Source organism: Podarcis gaigeae (assembly GCF_964106915.1).
Source record: "Podarcis gaigeae genome assembly, chromosome: 17".
NCBI classification, from domain to species: Eukaryota; Metazoa; Chordata; class Lepidosauria; order Squamata; family Lacertidae; genus Podarcis; species Podarcis gaigeae.
In genome coordinates, this window is record NC_139694.1 from 14,746,365 (window position 1) to 14,769,676 (window position 23,312).

Consider the following 23,312-nt stretch of genomic DNA (forward strand, 5'->3'; position numbering starts at 1 on the left):
GTTTATAAGATGTAAGATATGAAGCAAGATTGGAAATAACAAGTGAGATCAAGCCAGCTGCAAAAGCAATCAGGAAAACAATAACAGCAGCTGTGTAGGAAAATACTATATTTTATTTTCCGAGAATCGCCTTCGCAAACCTCAAATCAACTAATAAAATCGCTATATTGACGCCCTTATAACACACATATATTTCCATAGAAATATATACTTAGCTAAATGATCACCCACAACATTATGTCATTGGAAAAATCAAAGAAACAAACATTGCACACATATCCACATTTACTAATATCTCGAAAATGAGATGGTCATGCAAATGACACAAAAATGATTTCACACTTTTCTTTTAAAACAACTCTTAATATGACATATTTTAAAGATAACCTAGAAATATTGGCCAATTAAGCCATCTATTGCCTTTTAAACTGTTGCTGATGTTTTTGTTTGTGATTACAGTGGTACCTCAGGGCAGTGGCGTAGCGTGGGTTGTCAGCACCCGGGGCAAGGCAAGTAATTTGCGCCCCCTAACCCTGAGTGAGCCAGATAGGGGCAGAGAGCTGTGAGTGCGAGCACACACACCCCCCCCAGATGTTGTGCCCGGTGCGGCCGGCCCCCCCTGCACCCCCACGCTATGCCACTGCCTCAGGGTACATATGCTTCAGGTTACAGACGCTTCAGGTTACAGACTTCACTAACCCAGAAATAGTACCTCGGGTTAAGAACTTTGCTTCAAGATGAGAACAGAAATCATGCTCCGGTGGCGCAGCAGCAGCAGGAGGCCCCATTAGCTAAAGTGGTGCTTCACGTTAAGAACAGTTTCAGGTTAAGAACGGACCTCCGGAATGAATTAAGTACTTCACCCAAGGTACCACTGTATGGTGTGTATCTTTGTGTTTTTATATTGTAAACTGCTTTGTGAAATTTGGGTGAAGGGCAATATAGACTACTACTACTACTACTACTACTACTACTAATAATAATAATAATAATAATACCACTAATCCAGCATCTTTTTCTCACAGTGGCTAAGCCTCCATGCAGGACCTGAACAGCAACTGATATCCTTTGACTCTGGAATCAGAGCTAGCAGTCCTTGGTAGCCTTCTGCCCCAAGAACTTGACGAAATGTCTTTTAAAACCATCCAAATTGTGGCTATCACTCATCTTGGGCGGGGGGGGGGGGGATTGCATAGTTTAACTATGTGCTGTGTCAAGAAAGATTTTATTTTATCCATCCTAAACCTTCCAGCATTCAGCTTCACTGGATGTCCCCAACAGAGAGGGAGGGAGATGGAGAGAGAGAGACTTTAACTCTAACCTCTTTCTCCATACCCTGCATAATTTCAGAAATTTTTAGCATGCCTTAAACACCTTTTCTCTAAAATGCCACTTGTCATGATTCCGCAGCATCATTTTCAGTATCAGAGGCACATTTTCTGCAGTACTGGATCTAAGGCGGTGTGGGCAGTTCCATTACACAGGGTCTGAGCCAAGGAGAAGATCCTTAACTGAGAAGATCCAATTGGGGCCACCAAAATTTGGCCCCACACAGGGTACCATACTGCGAAAGATTACCGAAGTCTGCCCCTGTTTCCAGAAATACTACTATAGGTCCTGGCACTCTTATTTACAGTGGTACCTCTGGATGAGAACAGGATCTGTTCCAGAGCCCCGTTCACATCCTGAGCAGAACGCAACTCGCGTCCGTGCATGCGCAGGTTGCGATTCGCCACTCCTGTGCATGCGCATGACATCATTTTGAGCATCTGCGCATGCACGAGCGGAGAAACCCAGAAGTAACCAGTTACTTCCGGGTCACTGTGGAGCACAACCTGAAAACGCTCAACCTGAAGCTACTTTAACCCGAGGTATGACTGTACTTAGTTTATATTCCACCTTTCCTCCAAGGCACTCAATGTGACATAAGCGGTTCTCTCTTCTCCATTTTATCCTCACAACAACACTGTAAGGTAGGTTGGGCCAAGAGAGAGTGATTTGCCTAAGGTCACCAAATGAGCTTTGCAGCCAAGTGGGTACCAGACCTCTGCTTTCCCAGGTACTCTAACCTAGTAAGGTAAAGGTAAAGGGACCCCTGACCATTAGGTCCAGTCATGACCAACTCTGGGGTTGCGGCACTAATCTCGCTTTATTGGTCGAGGGAGCCGGCGTACAGCTTCTGGGTCATGTGGCCAGCATGACTAAGCCGCTTCTGGCGAACCAGAGCAGCACACGGAAATGCTGTTTACCTTCCCGCCAGAGCAGTACCTATTTATCTACTCGCACTTTGACGTGCTTTCGAACTGCTATTTCAACCAGTGGCCTCTTTCTTTCTTTCTTTCTTTCTTTCTTTCTTTCTTTCCTTCCTTCCTTCCTTCCTTCCTTCCTTCCTTCCTTCCTTCCTTCCTTCCTTCCTTCCTTCCCTCCCTCTTCTGATGCCCTCTTGTGTCTCTGCCTCCCAAAGGCTTGCACAGCTGTTTGTTGCAGCAACCCTGGCTATAAGTTCTGCAGGTGAATGGTGCCTCTGGGGCTGATCAAAGCTGCTTCTCCATTCTCTGAGGGGCAGTGTGAGGAGGCATCTCTCTTTGTGGCGCGTGGGGGGGGTGCTCAGAGACCAGGGGGAGAAGCTGCAGCTGCCTACAGGACTCCCAAGGAGAGGCGAGAGGAGGCTGAGGGAACCCTCCACAAGGGAGGGTGTTTGAAAAAGGGTGAGAGGCTGCCAGCTCTGCAGGCAAGGGGTGACATAACTGAGCTTCTGAGCCCCACAGGGGTGCCATGAAAAGAATGCAGCTGGCCAAGTGAGCCATAGACTTGAAAAGGTTGAACACCTCTGCTCTAACCACTACACCACATGGGCTCTCACTGGATCTTCTCACTGGGAAGCTCTTGTGCTCATGGTCAGTTGGTTAGAGCATGGTGCTAATAACAATAAGGTCATAAGGTTTGGTCCATAAGGGACAGCTGCAATCTCCTGCATTGTAGGGTCTTGGACTAGGTCCCTTCCAACTCTTATGATCCCATGTGCTTCACACAGGCAGCCGGCCAATCAGTGTGACAACAGAATTCTAGACTTGATAAGTCTTCAGTCTGCTCTTCAGTTAGGTCTATTTTTATATTCTTTTGATGAGTGGATTTTTCCCATCCCTTCTTTTTATGGAGGGAACAGTGCACCTGTTGATTTTCTACCTGTCATGCAGCTGTTGTGCCTGTCATGCAGCTGTCATGCAGCTGTGGGGAGAGCAACCCATAGCTGGAGGGTATGATTGCTGTATCTCAATAGAAAGATTCCTGCATTGCATTCCTGCATTGCAAGAAACTAGATGATCCTCGTGCTCTCTTCCAACTCTACAAATCTATCTTTCATCTATCTATCTAAGCATCTGCTTTCCATGCATTTCCCTGGTTCATTGCTCTGTGTGAAATCCTGGAGAGCCACTACTAACCAGTGCAGGGAACACTGGGTTAGACGTTCCAGGAAATTATTTGGGAAATAGGGGTGTGCCCCATCCTTCTTGGTGATTTCCAGCTCTCTTCTAGCTCATCAAATATTAGACAATCTGTGACGATGGGGAGAGGAGGAGAGGGGGAGCAGCCTTCTAAACTATGGCTCCGATGACGCCAAGGCGTTTTTTCCTCCAAGCCCTGAAGCTGTGGGCCCTTCCCAGCACCCGGGCTGGGTTGACTACAACCCCCAACATCCCTCGCGGGGAGCTTGTCCCGCTCGGGGCGCTACCTGCTCGCCTCCACCAAAGCCGTCTTCGGCAGCCAGGCAGCCAGTCGGTGGGAGTTTAGCGCAGCCAAGCGACCGACTGGAGCCACTTCGGACAAGCGGAGAGCGGTGAGAGCGGCTGCCTCTGGCTTCAGCCGCGCCGGGCAACTTTGGTCTCCTCTTCGCAAGAACCTCCAAAGCGGCAAGGGGAAGCGCCTTGGAGAGGGGGAAAGAGAGGGAAGAAGAAGAAGAAGAAGAAGAAGAAGAAGAAGAAGAAGAAGAAGAAGAAGAAGAAGAAGAAGAAGAAGAAGAAGAAGAAACAAGGGAAGGAAGGAAGGAAGGAAGGAAGGAAGGAAGGAAGGAAGGAAGGAAGGAAAGAAGGAAGGAAGGAGTGGAGAAAAGAAGGAGAAGCAAAGTGACCGAAGGGAGATGAGGCAGATCTGGAGGCTGGGATCCCGAGTCTGCTTCCCTCCGTGGCGATCTGGAGATGTGGCTTCCCCGCTAGTTCCCTCCTAGCAGACGCAAGCCATGGCGCCAGAAGGGATCGCCCCGAAGGGCTGCGGCGATCCGCCCGGGATGGAGTGGCTCTCGCGACTCCCCTGCTAAGCCCTGGGGCGCGTCGTCGGGTTGGGTGGAAGGCGCGAGGAGGACGACGAGAGCGGCCAGCGGAAGGTCTCCCTTTCGAGGCGGGGATCCGAAGCCTCCGCCGACGGGAGGCGGCGGCTGCCCGTCGGTGTTCTCCCCGCCCTGGCTGATGTGGACTTTAGGAGCCCGCAAGGCGCCCGGAGCGACTGGCGAGCCGTCCGAGTTGTATGGCTGGCGGAAGGCGAGGGGCTGGGAGAGGAGCGCCTAGCGTCGCAGGAGGAGGAGGAGGCGGCGGCTGAGGTGCCAAGCCAGCGGGGGAGAAGGGGGCTTCTCCTTGCGCGCAGGGCACCGGGCTCTTCTCCCGTGATGTGGAGACTGAGCGTGTGGTGGCTCCTGAGCAGGGTGTGCCTTTTGCTGCTGCCGCCCTGCGCCCTGGTGCTGGCCAGGGTGCCCGTTTCCTCCTGCCACCCGCAGCCCTGCCAAATCCTCAAGCGGATCGGGCACACGGTGAGGATCGGCGCGGCGCACCTGCAGCCCTGGGCTGCCACTTCCCCCGCCGGCGCGGACGCCTGGGGACCAGGACCGCACCATGGCATTGCGCTCGGAAGAGAAGGAGGGCGAGAGGCGGCAGCCGGACTCCAAGCCGAGCCGCAGGCGCCTAGGGCGGCCGAGTGGAAGGGGTCCGGAGGGTCTCCAGGGAGGTGGCGAGCGGGAACCGGCTTGAGGAGCAGGGCACACATGGGCAACGGGAGTGGCGACGAGGGTCTTCCTCCGCTGCTGCCCCGGGAGGCGCTGCTGTCGGCGGTGGAGACCCTCAACCGTGTCAAGGGGCTTCTGCCTTACAACCTGTCCCTGGAGGTCGTGATGGCCATCGAAGCGGGGCTGGGCGATCTACCTCTCTTCCCCTTCTCCTCGCCCAGCGCCTCGTGGAGCAACGACCCGGTCTCCTTCCTGCAGAGCATCTGCCACACCGTCGTGGTGCAAGGGGTCTCGGCCATCCTCGCCTTCCCGCAGAGCAGAAGCGAGATGCTGGAGATGGACTTCGTCGCCACCGCGCTGCACATCCCCGTGATCAGCATCGTGCTCAACGAGTTCCCTAGAAAGAGCCTGGTAGGTGCGGGTGGAGGGTTTGTGGGGTGGGGGCGTTGGGGTGGGGAGAGAGAAAGGGATGCCTGGGGTCTCGCCTCTGTGAGCGTACCGGGGAAAGTGATGAAGGGGAGGGGAGGAGGGGAAATGGCCCCGAGCTACTATACATATTTAAGAGCTTCCGAAAGAGGAAGGGGAAGGGGGGCGGTTCCAATGGAGAATGTGAGTTCAGGCAAGTTTTGCTTCAGTTTGCGAATTTCAGCACAACGGACAGTTTGATATTTCAGCACCATGGACAGCGCACCTGGTAACTACAGTACAGTACTGCTTTATGCAGAGACGGTCCCAACACTTCCGCGTTCAAAAAAATAACACTACAACAAAACCGTCTTTCATCAAAGAGCTCTCACTTGCGCGTGAGCGTTTGCTATTCTGGTTTTCTTGTCTTCCTTCTCCGTTTTCTTCCCACTGAGAGAGTAACTCCACTTGGCAAAGGCGCTTGGGATCAGGCCGGCAGATGTTCCCCACCTGGTTCCACGTTTTTGTAATTCATGCTAAATGAACTTTTAATTCACTCATAAGCTTCTGCCTAGAGACTTTGCTTGTTCTCAGAGATGAATCCAGATGGATACCCACCAAATCTAAGCACCCAGGCGCAGAGAGAGATCCGTTTTGTTTTAACTTTACCCTGAACATCTGTGCGTTATAGAGAAAGACTTGTGTGGTTTTAAAGCTCATGAAGCTGTTAAACAACTCGATGTTCTCAGTGGTGACTACTCCACTTCTTTCAGATCATTTAATGCTTGAGTAGATGCATTCTTCAGTCTCATTCTTATTCTCTCTCATTCTTGCAAACATATGCATGCTGCAGATAAATACACACATTCATTCCTGAATAACACCCATACACACAAACCCAGAGGTGGGTGAGATGAACAGTCATATTTGAGATGCTAAACTATTATTTGTTTATTTGTATACACTTTTCAACATTCAAGGCACTACATAAGTCTAACTTAGCTAAGCAACTTCAAGGCATCTTTTTATCCACCCCCCGCCAGCCTCCCTCTCTCTCCCCCATCCCTTGATTTATGTAACATCATGATGGATGAAGTTTTCTGGAAAACTCAAAGGTCTGCCACATTCTGTTCTCACCTTTCCTCTGAGGAGCTCAGTGGCAAACACTTAACCACCTCCTCATTTTATCCTCACAACACCCCTATGAGGTAGGTTAGGTTGAGAGGCACTGATTGACCAAAGGTTAACCTATGAGCTTCATGGCTGAGTGGGGATTTGATCAGTGGTCTCCCAGGTCCTAGGCCACTAAGCCAGGCCTTCAGATTTTTTGGCATTTTGGCTGGCATTGCCCAATCATGGATTTTGGAGAAATTCCCATGTTACTTTGCTTCCTATTTAAGATCAGAGGTCAGGGATGTGACTCATCTGTCTTAAGTCCATGGAAAAGTGATGAATGTTGGCACCATCTTCTTTCACTCTGTGACAACTTACATTTTCCTCTTCATTTAGCTCACTGCAGGTAATAGTCTTGCATCTAAAAAGGCAATTCAGAGAGTGATTAAGCTGTTGTGGGTTTTTCTTCTTCTATCTAGATGGAGAGAGAACCAGGGCATACAGAAACCATACCAATAATATAATATAATATAATATAATAATATAAATATTAATAATCTAAATCTTTATTGTGGTCCAACACAATATGGAATCAGAATAAAATATAGATTAATACAGACAACCCCCCAGGGAAGGGAGACCGAAGTGTTATTTGTTTCATCATGGGTATGTTGATCTTTGATTTGTATGACTACTGAAAGAAACGTTGCCACAGCCACTGTGATATCATTGGACTTGTTGTCCAGAAGATATTTGATATAGTAGGCTTCAGATTGACACGGCCGATTTCCCAAGTGTGGTTTAATCAATAGTTCCCTGGCTTGGTCATATGCAATAAAATGCAATAAAACTATGCAATAAAATCTGCCTCATGCAGTCAACGTCCTGAGAGCATACACAGATCCTATTTTGATAAGGAATACCTCTCAGTCTGCCATTAACACGTTTGATGAGAATACATTTAATCTGGCTTTGGTGAAAAGATGCTGATTGTTGTCATACCAATACAACCCTCTATTGACTCCCAGTCAAGTGTGCATAGTATTGTAGCCTGAGAAAGCAATCCTATGCTTATTTACTTGGGAAGTGAGCCCTATTTAACTCAGTCAGACATACTTGCAAAGTAAACATGTATAGAATTTGGCTGCAAGTAATTAAAATGGCCTGGGGCAGTGTGTGTGTGTGTGTGTGTGTGTGTGAGAGAGAGAGAGAGAGAGAGAGAGAGAGAGAGAGAGAGAGTTTTCACTATGGTTTAGGAGTGTGAGACCTCTGTAACCCACTCTCTGCAATTGTAAGACCTCTGCGAGCTCTCTTCCCACGTGATATTCGCTGTCTTTACCATTTTTGAAATGCCATCACTTATTTTAACTTTGACTTTAGCATGAAAAATCTATAGCCCTAGATTCAGCTGCTGGGTGGTTCTCAACAAAGGCATTTTAAAGGAGGGACAGTGCACTTAAGCAGAATTTGTACTATTGACTAGACTACAGCTTGAGTTCCAGGAAATGGAATGGAGCCCACTGGTACTCATGCATTATAGCTTGCAGTTCCTCCCCTTCTATTTGCCGTCCCAGGTAGAGGCATAATAATCTTTACCAGGTTGCTATACCTTCTAGGCTTTGATGTCTCTACAAGATGGGTTGCATTCAGCTTGATAGGTTATAAGCTGTGAAAGCCTATGCTACCTGTATAAACATCTCATCAGTACATTACTGATAAATGAATGGTTTGGAACTGATCTAAGGGACAGATAGAGATAGGATGTTACTTGGCATGGAGTAAAATGGAAGGTGTTCTTTGAGTAAGACTGATTAGGTGCATTTCCCCTCTAAGTCACATTGGGTATTGACCCAGGATGTGTGGAGGGGCTTTTCTTGCAGAGCAGGGGAGAGACCTCTGGCCCTCCAGATGTGTCTGAACTACAGCTCCCATACTCCCTGAGCATTGGTTATGTTGGCTCAGGCTGATGAGAGTTGGAGTCCATCACCTGGACAGATGTGGGCTTTCCCACCTCATCTTGCTGCAGAGTCTGAATTAGTTACCTGGAACCCTTGGCTCTGCCGTTTAATTGATGCAGTGTTTCTTATTTGCTCCTGCTCTCTGCTTGTGACACATTGTGGTCCGTCTCATGTCAAATTGTTTTGAAATAGACCCAGAGGGAAAGCAGTTCCTACTTGTCAGAAGTCTGCCATTTTGTGATGCTTAACTGATGGTCTTGGGTCAGCTCTGGTCTTGAGTTCCACATGAGACCCAGGATAATGTGAACATGTAATACCATTGACCATATTTAACACAGCACCTGTTAGAAGTTACACCTGCCGAAGTCCTGCTTGGCAGGGGGTTGGACTCAATGGCCTTTGTGGTCTCTTCCAACTCTATGATTCTATGATTCTATGATTCTAAGTCAGTTCCTGGGTTTTGTGTCTTTGTCAATTGCTATTCAGTGGAACCCAGAATGGGGCTGTACAGATTGGGGAAAGCTTAATTCTCAATTATGTCCACTGAGATATTGTGGACAAAGTTAGTGAGCTTCAATTCTTGGACACAGCTAATGTGGTAAAAACTGTCCCCATGTCTTTTTGAAAGAAATGAATTTATATTGTATTCATTTAATTATAGCACTGCTGTTTTCTGTATATTTCCACCATGTGTCAGAAATAACATGATAAGACTGTGCCACTTTAGACAGCTGCTGTAAGTGATCAATATTTTTTTATGCCACCTCCCCGTAAAATATTCCCTGCGTACATATGAGGGAATGGACTGTGCTAAATTTCAGCTTCTCTCTACTGTGCCAGCACTCTAAAACATGGGACCTTTGACTCACCAGATGTTTCTGGACTACAGTTCCCATCATCCCTGGCAATTGGCCTTGCTGACTGGGGCTAATGGGAGTTGGAGTCCAACAACATCTGGAGGGCCATGAATTTCCCATCCTTACTTTATACAAGCAATTATCTGGATTCCCCATTGGCAGCTGCACCACTGAAAAATGTCTGTTTATTTGTTGGGTATATTTACTTCCTGCTTTTCAGCCATCAGGTCATCAACATAGTTTAAGATGCAATTTTAACTTCTTTCACTACACCCTTGCCACCCAAACCATCTTTTCCTCCTGTTTAGCCCATTAGAAAAACACCACACCATTACCCTCTTAGCTCCAAAGGATGATGTCCTAACATGGTTGCTTTTCTCCAGAATTGTCAACACACTTTAGCTGACTCCTTGCAGTTCTTGTCCTCCAGGACTACAGAGCAACTTAATACCCCAGAAGACGAGTCAGTGGTACTGCTATGAACTTATAAAGCTATTAAAATAGGCCTGCAGTTGTTGAATAATAAAAGTTATTGTGCTGTAAGGATATTTCTACTCCTAATGGTGCATTTATAACCTAGAAAAATGCATTCACATTCATAAAGTACAGCATAATTTGCATTGAAATTGTCCACACTGCCTCTCTCACAAGGCTAGTGCTTAATTTGCTCCCTCTTGAGTCTTCCAGGTCATCCCTCTATTTGCTACCTTCTGTCCATATATCATCCAGGGGCAGAGCATCACTTGACATGTGCTCTGCACTGTACCACTCAGAGCAAGGCATCAAGGAGCTGAAACTATGATTAGGAACTTAGGAACTGAGCTGCTTTCTGGCCCTTCCTATCTTGAATCAAGCAGTCAGGTTGCTTGTTAATGGACACAGAAGTGGACTCTGAAAAAAGAGTTGCGACCTTCCTCTGCAAATGGGGTGATTTGAGGACATAAGCCACACTGCTGAGTTAGGCTGGGGAGCAAGAACAGAACCACAATATAAGGGACTGCCTTACGGAGTTGTGCTAATGAGACGTTTCACTGAGCACTGCCTACCCTGACTTGCTACAGCTATCTACAGCAGGTTTCCCAATGTTTTGGCTGCAGGACCACATTCCTTTCTGAGCAACCTTAGAGGACCACATTTCAGTGGTGGGCAAGGCCAGAGGCAAAAGTGGGAGGGGCAAAGTAGGGTAGTTTCTACACCTACTCAAACATCCATCTGCACCAGCCATCTAGATAAGCAAAAGGCATGGTCAGAGTTCAAGGACACATTACACTCAGGGTGCTCATGAGGGTCACTGAGGGTCAAGGAGACTGGTCAACCACAGGGCAGGCACACACATGGCAGGCACAGGACACAATTAGCTCTTCATTAACAGAAAATAATAACACTATGGTTCACCTTACTCTAGCTGAGAGGTTGCTGAAACTGGCCACTACAGTGGTACCTCGGGTTACAAACACCTCAGGTTACAAACACTTCGGGTTACAGACTCCGCTAACCCGGAAGTAGCACCTCGGGTTAATAACTTTACCTCAGGATGAGAACAGAAATCGTGTGCTGGCTGCATGGCAGCAGCGGGAGACTCTGTTAGCTAAAGTGGCACCTCAGGTTAAGAACGGCTTCAGGTTAAGAACAGACCTCCAGAACGAATTAAGTTTGTAACCAGAGGTACCACTGTAGTTCCACCCTTCTTCCTCTAGTCTTTCTGTTTGGATCCCTCCCAAGAAGACAAAGGTTGCATCTAGTGGCGAGCTCCTTCTCTGGGCCTGTCTGGCCTGTTGCTCAGCAATGTGCAGGACTCTGCTTGATCAGGGTCTCAGAGGGGGAGGCAAGTCAGCAGGACCGGTACTGTCCTGCTGGTGGGTAGCAGGGCCACTCTCTGACTCCTCTCTATCTGAGTCTGCACTCAGACTGTGACTCTCAGCCTCTCACCCTGTTCTGGAAGACCCTCCTCCTGACCCCTCTTAATTGCTCTAGCACCTCCCAGCTTGTCCCTTCTGCTGACTGCTCTTCAGTGTCCCACTACTAGGATCCATCAGTCATCTTCTGTGCTGTCCCTGGGGGGCTTGTGGGTGGGTGGCTCCCCCCACTCTTCCTCATCCTGCCAGTTCCTGAAACTGAGGGGCATGGCCTGGGGAGAGTTTCAAGGACCAGATGGAGAGACTTGGAGGGCAATATTTGGCCCACAATCCTGAGGTTCTCCACCTCTGCTTGATAGTGTTAAAAGGATATATTTCCAAGCTGTGCTATCTGAGCTGCTTTTCAATTATACATGCCAGGGAATAAGCCTAGGAATGGGGTCCCCCATGATGCTTGACTGCAGATCCTATCATCTCTGACTATTGGCCATGTTGGCTGGAGATGATAGGAGTTTGGAATCCAGCAGATTTGAAGGTTAGTCACCTGTGACTTAAGTTGATGCTTAACAAGGATGACCCTCATCACCTCGGTTGTTTGTTCTCTCCATTGAGCCATTACCACAGGCAGTTAATCTCTATGCTGATGATGCATTATTTGTCAAACATCGTGAATTTTTTTTTGAAATGTCTTGAGTTTGATTGATGAGTTTAGCAAGCTGTTGAAGTATGAAATTAATTTAACAAAATCAGAAATGGTGGAATTCAATGTTAACAAAACATATGATAAGGTGCCCAGGAAAAAAATCCCCTATAAGCTATTTTGGGTGTGTGAATGTATAAAGATATAAAATAGATAGATGATAGATAGATGATAGTTGATAGATGATAGATGATAGATAGATATAGATAGATAGATATAGATAGATAGATGATAGATGATAGATAGATAGATAGATAGATAGATAGATAGATAGATAGATAAATAGATAGATATAGATGATAGATAGATAGATGATAGATAGATAGATAGATAGATAGATAGATGATAGATAGATAGATAGATAGATAGATAGATAGATAGATAGATGATAGATAGATAGATGATAGATAGATAGATGATAGATAGATAGATAGATAGATAGATAGATAGATAGATAGATAGATAGATGATAGATAGATAGATAGATAGATGATAGATGATAGATATAGATAGATAGATAGATAGATAGATAGATAGATAGATGATAGATAGATAGATAGATAGATAGATAGATGATAGATGATAGATAGATAGATAGATGATAGATAGATAGATAGATAGATAGATAGATAGATAGATAGATAGATAGATGTAGATAAAAACTGGCTAAATATAATCATGATAATTTAAGGGCAGAGGTCAATAAAGGATTAGAGTGATGATCTCAGATAAAAACTCCATGCTTGGGGAAGTTAGCAACAGTTAATAAGATTATACTCCTCCATTTCTAATTCTTTTCTGAAATCTCCCACTCCATATACTTATTTATTTATTTCAACATTTTGTATTCTGCTTAGCGACAGTCATCCCTGAGCAGTGTACAAGGGACCCAATACAATAAGACTGAAAATGAGCTAAAACCTACAAATTTAGAATTCAATTCAAAAGCCTGCTAGAATAGAAAAAAACAGCCTTCAGTAAGAGCTAGAAGTTCAACAGGGAGAGTGGGCCTATCTGAACTCAGCTGGAAGGAAGTTCCACAAAACTGGGCTCACAATACAGCATGGTTTCTGAAGGATATGAGTTGTGCATCTGAGTCACTAACAGTGACTTCCTTGAAGACCTCAGAGTTGCAAGGGATCAGGTAGTCCTTGAGCTATCCTGGTCCCAAGTCATCACAGGCCTTGTAAATTATTCCAAGTTTTTTGAACCTGACCTAGTAGCATATAGGCAGTCAACAAGGTTTTAAGCACCAGAATTTAGTGCTGGTGACACTCTGTCCCCATCAACTGTCCAGATGGGGATGTGTCTGCATAAGCTTGTAAAATCTAGTTGGAACATTGCATTGTTCTTCACCTATCCAGCCAATATGAGGCTTACAAATTAGCTTGGCCGGGGGTGGAGATGAGTGGGGAGAGAGAGACTGTCAATAGATATAACAAAAATGTTGAATCAGGTCACTGCATTATATTAAAAGGCAAGCAGATCAGCACAGATAAACAGCATCTCCTAACAATTCATCCTCAGCAAGTGGTACTGTATTTCCAAAGCTGTGTACACACTAACCTGTTAAATAGCACAAAATGCAGTTTCCCCCCCTAAATCCAGAATTGTTCATGCTTGTCCTCAACATGCTGTTTTCAATCTAGATTAATTATAGATCCTGCCATTCACAAGGATAGGTGTGGTTACTTGTAAAGCTTTTGAAAACCCTCTCTGGGATTAGATTATCTGTAACTTTTCCTCCCTGCACATGCCCCAGGTGAATGAAGAAGTAGCACTTGTGATTTTGGTACAGCATCACTCGGCATGTATGAATACAACCCCCATTGCCAGGCCTGCCTGCATCTGTTTTCAAAAGGGCATACTGTGGAGCGATGCAGATTCACTTTGCAATGAGCTTTATTTTTGGAATAAACCAGTTTCTCAGTAAGTGCTTTGCAGGGACGAAATATAAGCAATTGATCTAGATTGTGTGTGGGCTACGTAGAAAAAAACAAATACTCTGTCTCCATTGATTCTGGAATAAAATGGGTATGCAGCCAAAATCTCTGCAGTTAACTGGTGAGGATTACATTTCAATTAATGAGATGCATCACCCCACCTCTTCCAGGAACTTATTCACAAACTTCTCAGCTGCTGCAGGCCTTGCTCTTATGTGCTCTGGATGATGGGATGATAAGCAGAGCCCAAGTGACAATATCAGACCCTCCAAGTATCCCTATTTTCCAGGGGAAGTCCTGGATTTAAAGAAGCCATCCTGGTTTCTGATTTGATCCTGGAATGTCCTACTTTTCCTTAAGATGTCCCTATATTCATCAGAGAAATGTTGGAGGGTATGGAGTTATGTGACCCACAAGCCAAGGAGATAAGTAACTATAAAACCTTTAGAAGACATCTGAAGACAGCCCTGTATGGGGAGTTTCTTAATGTTTAATGTCCTAAAATGTTTTTATATGTGTTGGAAGCTCCCCAGAGTGGCTGAGGCAACCCAGTCAGATGAGTGGGGTATAAATAACAAAATTGTTGTTGTTGTTGAATAGGTAAAGGTAAAGGGACCCCTGACAGTTAGGTCCAGTCGCAGATGACTCCGAGGTTGTGCACTCGTCTCGCTCTATAGGCCGAGGAGCCAGCATTTGTCCACAGACAGCTTCCGGGTCATGTGGCCAGCATGACTAAGCCACTTCTGGAGAACCAGAGCAGCGCATGGAAACGCCGTTTACCTTCCTGCCGGGGTGGTACCTATTTATTTACTTGCACTTGAAGTGCTTTTGAACTGCTAGGTTGGCAGGAGCTGGGACCGAGCAACAGGAGCTCACTCCGTCATGGGGATTCAAACCTCTGACAAGCCCTAGGCTCTGTGGTTTAGACCACAGCACCACCCACGTCCCACCCAGTCAGATGGGTGGGATATAAATAACAAAATTGTTGTTGTTGTTGTTGCTGCTGTTGAATAAGACGCCCCTATTTTCATTGGAGAAATGTTGAAAGGTATGCAATATCAATAGGCTAGAATTGCATGTATGTGGGAAGCACTTCCCATACAGTGCAGGTACAAGTCCTGAAATGCTTCCTGCATTGGTGTAGTCGAGTCTTTCTCCAGCCTTTCAGCTTTAGGAGGGACTACAATTCCCATCAGCCCCAGCCAGCATGGCCAAGGGGTGGAGATGATGGGAGTTGTAGTCCAGCATCATCTGAAGGGTGCCAGGTTCAGGAAGGCTGAACCAGCCAGGAGAAAGGAGGCAAAGGGCAGTGCTGTGACTTTTGCATCTCAGGCCCACTCACCAGCTCTCTGACAGCATGCTGATTTGAGCTGACATCCAGGGAGCAGACCTTTCTTCCTTTGAGGCTGGCAGCTCCTGACAAGAACTTAGTAAGGTTGCTTGAAGGTGACAGCAGTGAAAGCTATCTTTGAAATATAATCACAGAGAGAGAAAATGTAGATCCAGGGCTAGGTGGAGCAGTAATGTATAGCTGTTACAAGTTTTGCAGTGGTGTGGGGTATTCCGTGGAAACGAGCTGAGAGCATTTCTATTAAATTGGCTTCCTTGTGCTACGGGGTGCCTGGAGCAGAGCAGAGGTGTCAATTGAACAAGGACTGCTGTGCTTGACAACTGGTTCGAATATCTCCCTGAGAAATATATAGGACACAGGAAGGGGAAAGAGGCATATATCACAACATTTCCATAGCTGTAGTCACACAAATTACCCCAGCACTGTGAGTCACAGTTAGAAGAAATGTATGTGGTTGCAGGACTGCAGCCTGAGAGGAAGATTCCTTTTCTACCAAGCTACACAAACAGCAGACTCTTTAGGTGTAGCTGCTGTTGAGTGTGCCAACTCAGAATGCAGATGAGGAAGGCATTAATCAATGCTCACTTGTGTAAATGAAACCCTCTGGACATGCAAAAAGATTCTAGGCTAGATTTCTGTCCACTGTGGCAGTTTTGCAGGTAAAGTGTGGCTGGGTGTCTTGTTTGTTTTTGTGTGTGTGTGTGTGTTTTGACATGTTATAGCCCTGATTCAGTCCGTCCTTTGCCCAGCTTCAGTCTTTAATGGTAAAGTCCAGAATCAAGGCATCAGAAGATTCCACTGGTCATGTAGCTCAGCTCTTACTGACCGCTATGCTTTTAAAATGGATAAAAAATTGTGCATCTGTGTGTGAGTTTCAGAGCACAGGATAGGGGTCGTCAGATGTGATGATGTTATTTATTACTAGTTAGTATCACCTTGTCTTGCAGCTTGATCCACAACACAGTTTTCATAAGTACCGCCAATTTTAATGGAATGTATAGCTAGAAGTCAAGTCCTCTGCTTATCCTGTGCAACAGACCATACATAGTACAGGAAGTAATTCCAAGTTTCCAGAGGTGCCCTAATGGGGTCCCCATTTCTTTGCACTAGAGTTGGGAGCTAGGCTTGCTTCTGTAGCAAAGCATCAAGTAACCATTGTGTGTGTGTGTCAGGAGTAGTGGTGGGGCATGTTAGTATTATTCATTCTCCCATTGCTGTTGGATCTTGTGATCCACACTGTTTACATTCCATTCCTCTGGAAGTGTGAGAATGGAAACTGAGACACAGCACTTCCGTTCTCTGTGCTTTTGTATTTCTGCTTTTTGTTCTGTCTCCCAGACAGATAGGATGTCTGTGTGAGATGCTCCTCGCACTCTTGTTATTTTCTTTATTATGATTTGTTTTGATTCGGTTTGATTTGACATATAGCAATAAAATTAGCGATGCTACATACTTCCGCAGCCAAGCTTTCATTTACTCTGCTGTTTTGTGTGCTCATATGAGCAGATATGAGTCGCTGAGATACAGGACTGCTGCCGAACGCTTCATGAGTGTCCTGTTACCGGAGGCTGAGGCTTCATAGGCCCCTGTGTACACTTCCTCTTTAACATATACTGAAGATAGCATCATGGTGTCCAGGAGCCACTGAATTCATCTAACCCCCCTTTAAAGCCAAAAATATCTTAATTTTGCTTTTCAAAGCAACTCCATAGTTATGGACCTCTTACAGACAAACTGTTTATAGAGCATTCGTCCTGATTTGTTTTCAGGGAGACTAGATGATTCTAACTATCTGCTGGACATTCATTCTGATTTGTTTGCTAGAAGGTCAGATGAAATTGCATCCAGAAAATGTTACCCCACACTTTCCAGTGCATTTTCCCATTGCTTTCCTGGTTGCAAGAAGCCCAGGAGTTAGGAGAAGCATGTTTGTTGTGGAAGAGCTCCAAATCAGCTGTTATTGAGCACGCTGGATTTGCCAGTATACGATGGAATCCCATCTGAAAATAGCAACAGTTTGGAAGTGCCTTTTCATGATGTGGAGTTTTGTGAGCAATGTCTGCTGAATCTCAGGCTCAAAAAAGAGGCAAGAGCAAGACTTTCTGCTATTTAAAAACAGACTTTCAGAACCATGGTGCTAGGGGAGACTTGGTTGGTTTTGTTGCTGTGACTTCAACCTTTTCTATGACAATGATTTCCCAATTTAAATCACCTTCCTCTGAAGCTGCTATTGGTCCCATGGATAAAAACATCAAGATACACTTGAGAGTGCTGTACATTCTCCTCTGCAGGGCAAACAGCAGCTTCAAAAGGGAGTTGGCAACTGAAAGAGAGATAATTTTTTGATGGAAAGAGTTTATTTCCCCTGCAGCCATCATTTCATTTATTTATTTCATAAAATGTATATACCACTAGACTGTAGAAAAATCCCCTAACCACCTTAACATAGTTCACAAAAAGAATAAAAAAGATAAGTAAAAACAGTTAAAAGCAGCTATTTAAAACATTTGAAAATTAATTAAAATCAATGATAAGTGGCATACCGATTAAAAAACTTGCCAACTTTCTAGATGTCTGGGTAGGCTTGTCTAAACAAAAATGTGTTTAGGGGGCACTGAAAAGAGTACAGCGAAGGTGCTTGTCTGGTGTCAATATGTGGGTGCTGCCATCATCTCTTCCCTACAGCTACTTTTAAATTCGGGGGGGGGGAACCTGCAGGGGATCCTATTCTTGGATTTTCCACATTGGATCTAATGCCAAAAGAATTTTCCAGTGGTCTGAGAATGAGTTGGCTTGGTGCAGAGATACCAAAGGAGAAGAAACAATGATTTATATATGCAATGACAGCAGCACGGATACTACTGGCCCAGAGATGGAAACAAGATAAAGTCCTGACCAGAGACAAATGGCTGATGAAGATGATGGACTATGCCGAAATGGCGAAAATAACCAGGAAAATCAGAAACCAAGAATAGAGGAACTTTAATAAGGAATGGGGGGAATTCACAATGTCCTTAAGAGAACACTGTAAACAACTAAAAACTTTGGCAGGATTTGAGTAATGCTTGTAATGTACTAAAAACTAAGGTAAAAATTGGACTATTTAAGAAAAATAGAGAAAATACACAAGGCAGTTGAACAAGATTGACAATGGTAACAATGGTAGGATGGTAGGATTCGGGGTGTTTAATGTTTGAATTTAAATGTGCAGTGTAAAATTTATTAACAAAGTTTAGGGAAGCTTTAATGTTTAATAGACTATTGTGTTTTAGTATTCTGTTGGAAGCTGCCCAGAGTGGTTGGGGAAACCCAGCCAGATGGGTGGGGTATAATTAATAATAATAATAATAATAATAATAATAATAATAATAATATTATAATACAAAAAAAGAGCGAGAATGGGATGGCTTATCACTTTGACCATCCTCACTAGAAGAACTCATATAAATTGCACACAAGAGTCCAGAATGTCAAGGTGTGTTTAGTGGGCCTCATTTTATACAGATCGCAGAATCCAGTGCCCAACCCTGGTGCTAGTGTTTTATAACTGGCCATCAAGCAACTATGTGGAACAACAGCAAAGTACTGTAGCCCAATACAGAGTCTTTCTAACTTTTGGCAACACTAGCAAAATACATATATCGCAAAGCTGATCCTGAAGCTGGGAATGCAGGTGTTCAGCCAGGCAGAGAAATGTAGATCTTAAAAAAAAACAACAACAATCCAAAACGAAAATGTAAACACACCAGACATCAGGACTATGCCAGAAGGGAACAATCTGATATAACTGCCTGCTTTTCTTCTCTATCCACCCTCCATAAGATTTATTTGGTAATGTCTGCTGACAATAAATCCAAACATTGTTATTACCACGGAAGGCTGCTTACTTCCTGACGTCCGTTTGGAAATAAATAAATCATAACTGTGAGCAAAATGCTGCAATTTGAAGCAATCGTTTAGCAATCGGTTAGGATTTTCCTTGATAATAGTGCTCGTTGTGTTGAAGATCTGACAGGTAATTGTTTCGGAGAGAGAGGAGTTTGCGGCTGACAGTCTCTTTAAGTACACACACAAACATATGCAATACTCAGTTTCATCTTTAGAATGCCGTGTCTCTGTTCCCAATGTACAATAATTGTAGGTACAAAAGACCTGCAATTCAGGTTTCAGAGAGGGGGGCTTTCCTAGCCCTACCTGGGAATGCCAGGCATGCAAAGCAGATGTTCTGCCTGCTTAGCTGCAACCCATCTCAACAGTGGCCATTCTCCATAATGAGGATGGCACCATGTAGCATGGAGAGGCTGTGACTGGCATGACATTCCATGCAAGCCTGTATATTTGAAGACCATTTTAAAACACAAAACAGCAAGCAAGAAGACAGATGATGTGCAACATCAAAGGGGAGAGGCAAGACTAAAATGTGGAAGTTCTCCATTTCTTATAACTTTAAACAAGCAGAAGATATTGTGTGCATAAAAAGTGTGAGAGAGGGAAGCATTTTCACAGATGAACATAAAGGGTTTTTTAAAAAATGAATTACCTATGAAGCAAGGCTTGATGGTAAGCTGAAAATGCAGGCAACCCAGAAACAAAGTGTACTTCTATGCTGCCAAAAGAAAGTTCAGTTTCTTGTAAGAAAGAATGAATATCTTCTGTACTAATTAGCTGGCCAAGTAATTTTTTAAAATGTGATAGCCGAGATGCTGCTGCGGGACTGAGTCTATATAATAGAAATGAAGAGTGGCTTTGCAGTGACTAAAGAGCCTCATGAGTTATGGATGTCTTCTTGGTAGGCTTCCAGGCTGCTGCGAGATGTGCTGAGTTCCTTCACAACGAAGAAATTAAGGGGAAATGGGAAGGAAAAGGAGGAAGAGGTGGGGTCCCAAATGGAGACAAAGCCAATTTCATTACTGGGCCCTCTTTGTAGCAAGTTTGGGAATGTTTGGCTTCACCTGTGCTTCATTCATTTTGAAGCCTAGGAGCCACATTTTCTAGTTTCTCAACAAGATGGCCTTTGTTAACCAGATGGTTCTGTTGGGGTCCGCTAATCGGGCCCAAGCTGCCTTGGTCCCTGAAAAGCCAATAAATGCCATAGACAGAGGAGATCCCTATAACCACTCATTTATTCAGCTGAGTAAAACAGAGCGGGCGAGCCACACTCACCAGTGTGATGGTGAAGCCACCCCAAATAGCCTTTGTTCATACTTTTTATAGGCATCCCCTTTCCTCCTTTCAAGGTTCATTGCGCTGATCAAAACAGGACACCTTGCTTGGAGACCTTGAAGAGGAGAGTTGCCCAGCAGAGGGAGGTTTTCCTGAAACTCGCCTGGCAATGTTATCTGGTCTTCACATATTTGTGGCTCACCCTTCTAAATTCTAAAGCAGGCAGTTTTTTACAGAAGCAAAATGGCATCAGTTAGGCTAACCAGAAAACAGGACAAGAACAGGCCTCTAAGGGTTTTTTCTGAGACCTCATAGTTCCAGAATGCTGCCCACGGGCACACATGGGATTGGAGGGATGCCCTGTGGCTGCCACAGGGTCTTCCCTAGCACCCACAGGTCACCCCTCCATTCCCAGCTTCTGCTTGGAGGTCTCCCATAGGCATCTGCATATGGATGGTGACTGTAAGAATGTTCTGGACTAAGTAAAGGTAAAGGGACCCCTGACCATTAGGTCCAGTCGTGACCGACTCTGGGGTTGCAGCGCTCATCTCGCTTTATTGGCCGAGGGAGCTGACGTACAGCTTCCGGGTCATGTGGCCAGCATAACTAAGCCGCTTCTGGCGAACCAGAGCAGTGCACGGAAACACTGTTTACCTTCCCGCTGGAGCAGTAGCTATTTATCTACTTGCACTTTGACGTGCTTTCAAACTGCTAGGTTGGCAGGAGCAGGGACCAAGCAACAGGAGCTCTCCCCGTCGTGGGGATTCGAACCGCCAACCTTCTGATCGGCAAGTCCTAGGCGCTGTGGTTTAACCCACAGCGCCACCCGCGTCCCTTCTGGACTAGATGGACCATTAAACTGATGTAGCAGGATCTTCTTATGCTTCAATTATCCAAAAGGAAACTGAAAGCATGAGTGACTGAGGTGTGTTCCAACACACGATCCACCCTACCCTGCAGAACTAGCATGATTACAGGTGCCATTCATTCCCCATTTTTAAGAAGCCTACACTTTGGAACTCCCTGCCTATCGACATCAGACAGCCACTTTCACTGTACTGTTTTTGGCACCTGCTAAAAACTGACTTTAGACAAGCCCACCCAGATGCATCAAATGTTGGCATGTGTTTTAATCTGTTTTTAGTCTTTTACTTTCATTTTTTGAATGCTTTAAATAGTCATTTAAAACAAAAAAACAAAAAAAACAGTTTTGATAGTAATTTTGTTGTTTTGTTCTTTTTTTAAAATTGCATTAAGGGTTTTTTTAAAAAAACCAATCAAGCAGTGTGTAAAGTTTATGAAATAATAAATATACAACAGATATATCTTAACACTACTTGTGTTTTCAATTTACTATGATCATGGGTCCCAGTGCACAGCCCTAATATATAAAGGTAAAGGGACCCCTGACCATTAGGTCCAGTCGTGACCGACTCTGGGGTTGCAGCGCTTATCTCGCTTTATTGGCCGAGGGAGCCGGCATACAGCTTCTGGGTCATGTGGCCAGCATGACTAAGCCGCTTCTGGCGAACCAGAGCAGAGCATGGAAACGTCGTTTACCTTCGCACCAGAGCGGTACCTATTTATCTACTTGCACTTTGATGTGCTTTCGAACTGCTAGGTCGGCAGGAGCAGGGACCAAGCAACGGGAGCTCACCCCGTCGCAGGGATTCAAACTGCCAACTTTCAACTTTCAACTTTCAAACGGCAAGTCCTAGGCTCTGGTTTAACCCACAGCGCCACCCGCGTCCCGGCCCTAATATATAGGATTGTGCTAATTACATAGCTGAAAGACAGCAAAACCAAAGAAAACATATGCATCTGTATTTGAAATTTGGTCAGACACTTGAAGGGCTTCCAAACACGAGACCTATGGAAACTATAGTATTGTGCCATATCTTTTTTTAAAAAAAAAAAGTTGGAGTCTCTTGCTTGCTGCACTTGTTGAATAAATGTGTATATAATCATAGTGTCCTCAATTTCAGAAGGTTGCTTGGGAAACTTCCAATTATGCACTATATATGTTTCGCTGCTGTACACAATTGCTTAGAAGGTCTTTATGCAGGAATCCAGGGTCATTAGGGAACTTTGCTTGTCCTCTGCTTTTGGAGCCTCCAATTTAGGGAGAGTGCAGACATGCATAAACACACGAGCAACTTCACTGTGCTGAATTGATGCTCGACATTTGCACTGGGAGAAACAAACGCAGCCCAGGAAAGTTGACAGTATCGCTGGTTAGAGGTTCTGAAGTTCATGGAGTAGGTTGATATCCTTTTCTGGATGGGGCAGCACTCCCAGTAAGAGATCAAGTTCAAGTTTGTCAGTAAAAGCTTCTAAAATATTTCATGGAAAACTGGATTCGTTCCAGAGAGAATACAAAACGGTATAACTTCCACTTCAAAGACTACTTTGTAGGCATCAAGGCATCTTCTGAGAACCAACATGTATCGCTGTAAGCTTAAATACATTTAAACTAAGCAAAATGGTAATAATAAATGTTTTCATTCTGATCCTTCTGGAACACCTGTTCCAACATAAGCCATGAGAACTCATTTTGGCACACATGGAGCGCATTGCAGTAATCCAACCTTGAAGTCACCAATACCTGAACTTCCTCTCAGCGCTAGCATCAGCCATTTGTGGGTTCTTGGCATGGTCTGAAAGGAGTCACCAGTGCCACTTATAGCAGATGGGGTTCTTTTTGGTGCAATACAAACATATTTGGAATTGCCATGTCTGCACTCTGATGGCATATGTTCTGTAACAAGTCATAAGTCTAACTGATGCCAATTCAAATGCCATAGAGAATTGATTTAACACAAGACCAAACTGCATGTTACTTTACTCATGCTGTTAAAAATGTTTGTTGGAACTCGTAACTTTTATTTTGAAGAAACTGTAGCCCCGGGATTCCAGTACAAAATGTTTTTTTTAAAACCTAGATTGTGAGGTGGAAGTGGGAGATGCCAGCTT

At 44.9% G+C, this 23,312-nt stretch overlaps 1 protein-coding gene across 1 annotated transcript in view; it reads left to right on the forward strand.

Moving 5' to 3' along the window:
- The first annotated feature begins 4,067 nt into the window (after positions 1 to 4,067).
- The window catches only part of GRIN3A (glutamate ionotropic receptor NMDA type subunit 3A), a 99,190-nt gene continuing 79,945 nt past the window's right edge, over positions 4,068 to 23,312 (forward strand). The window contains exon 1 of the mRNA XM_083718489.1: positions 4,068 to 5,404. Coding sequence (XP_083574615.1) covers positions 4,661 to 5,404 — 744 coding nt within the window. The 5' untranslated portion in view covers positions 4,068 to 4,660. The remainder of the gene's footprint in view (positions 5,405 to 23,312) is intronic.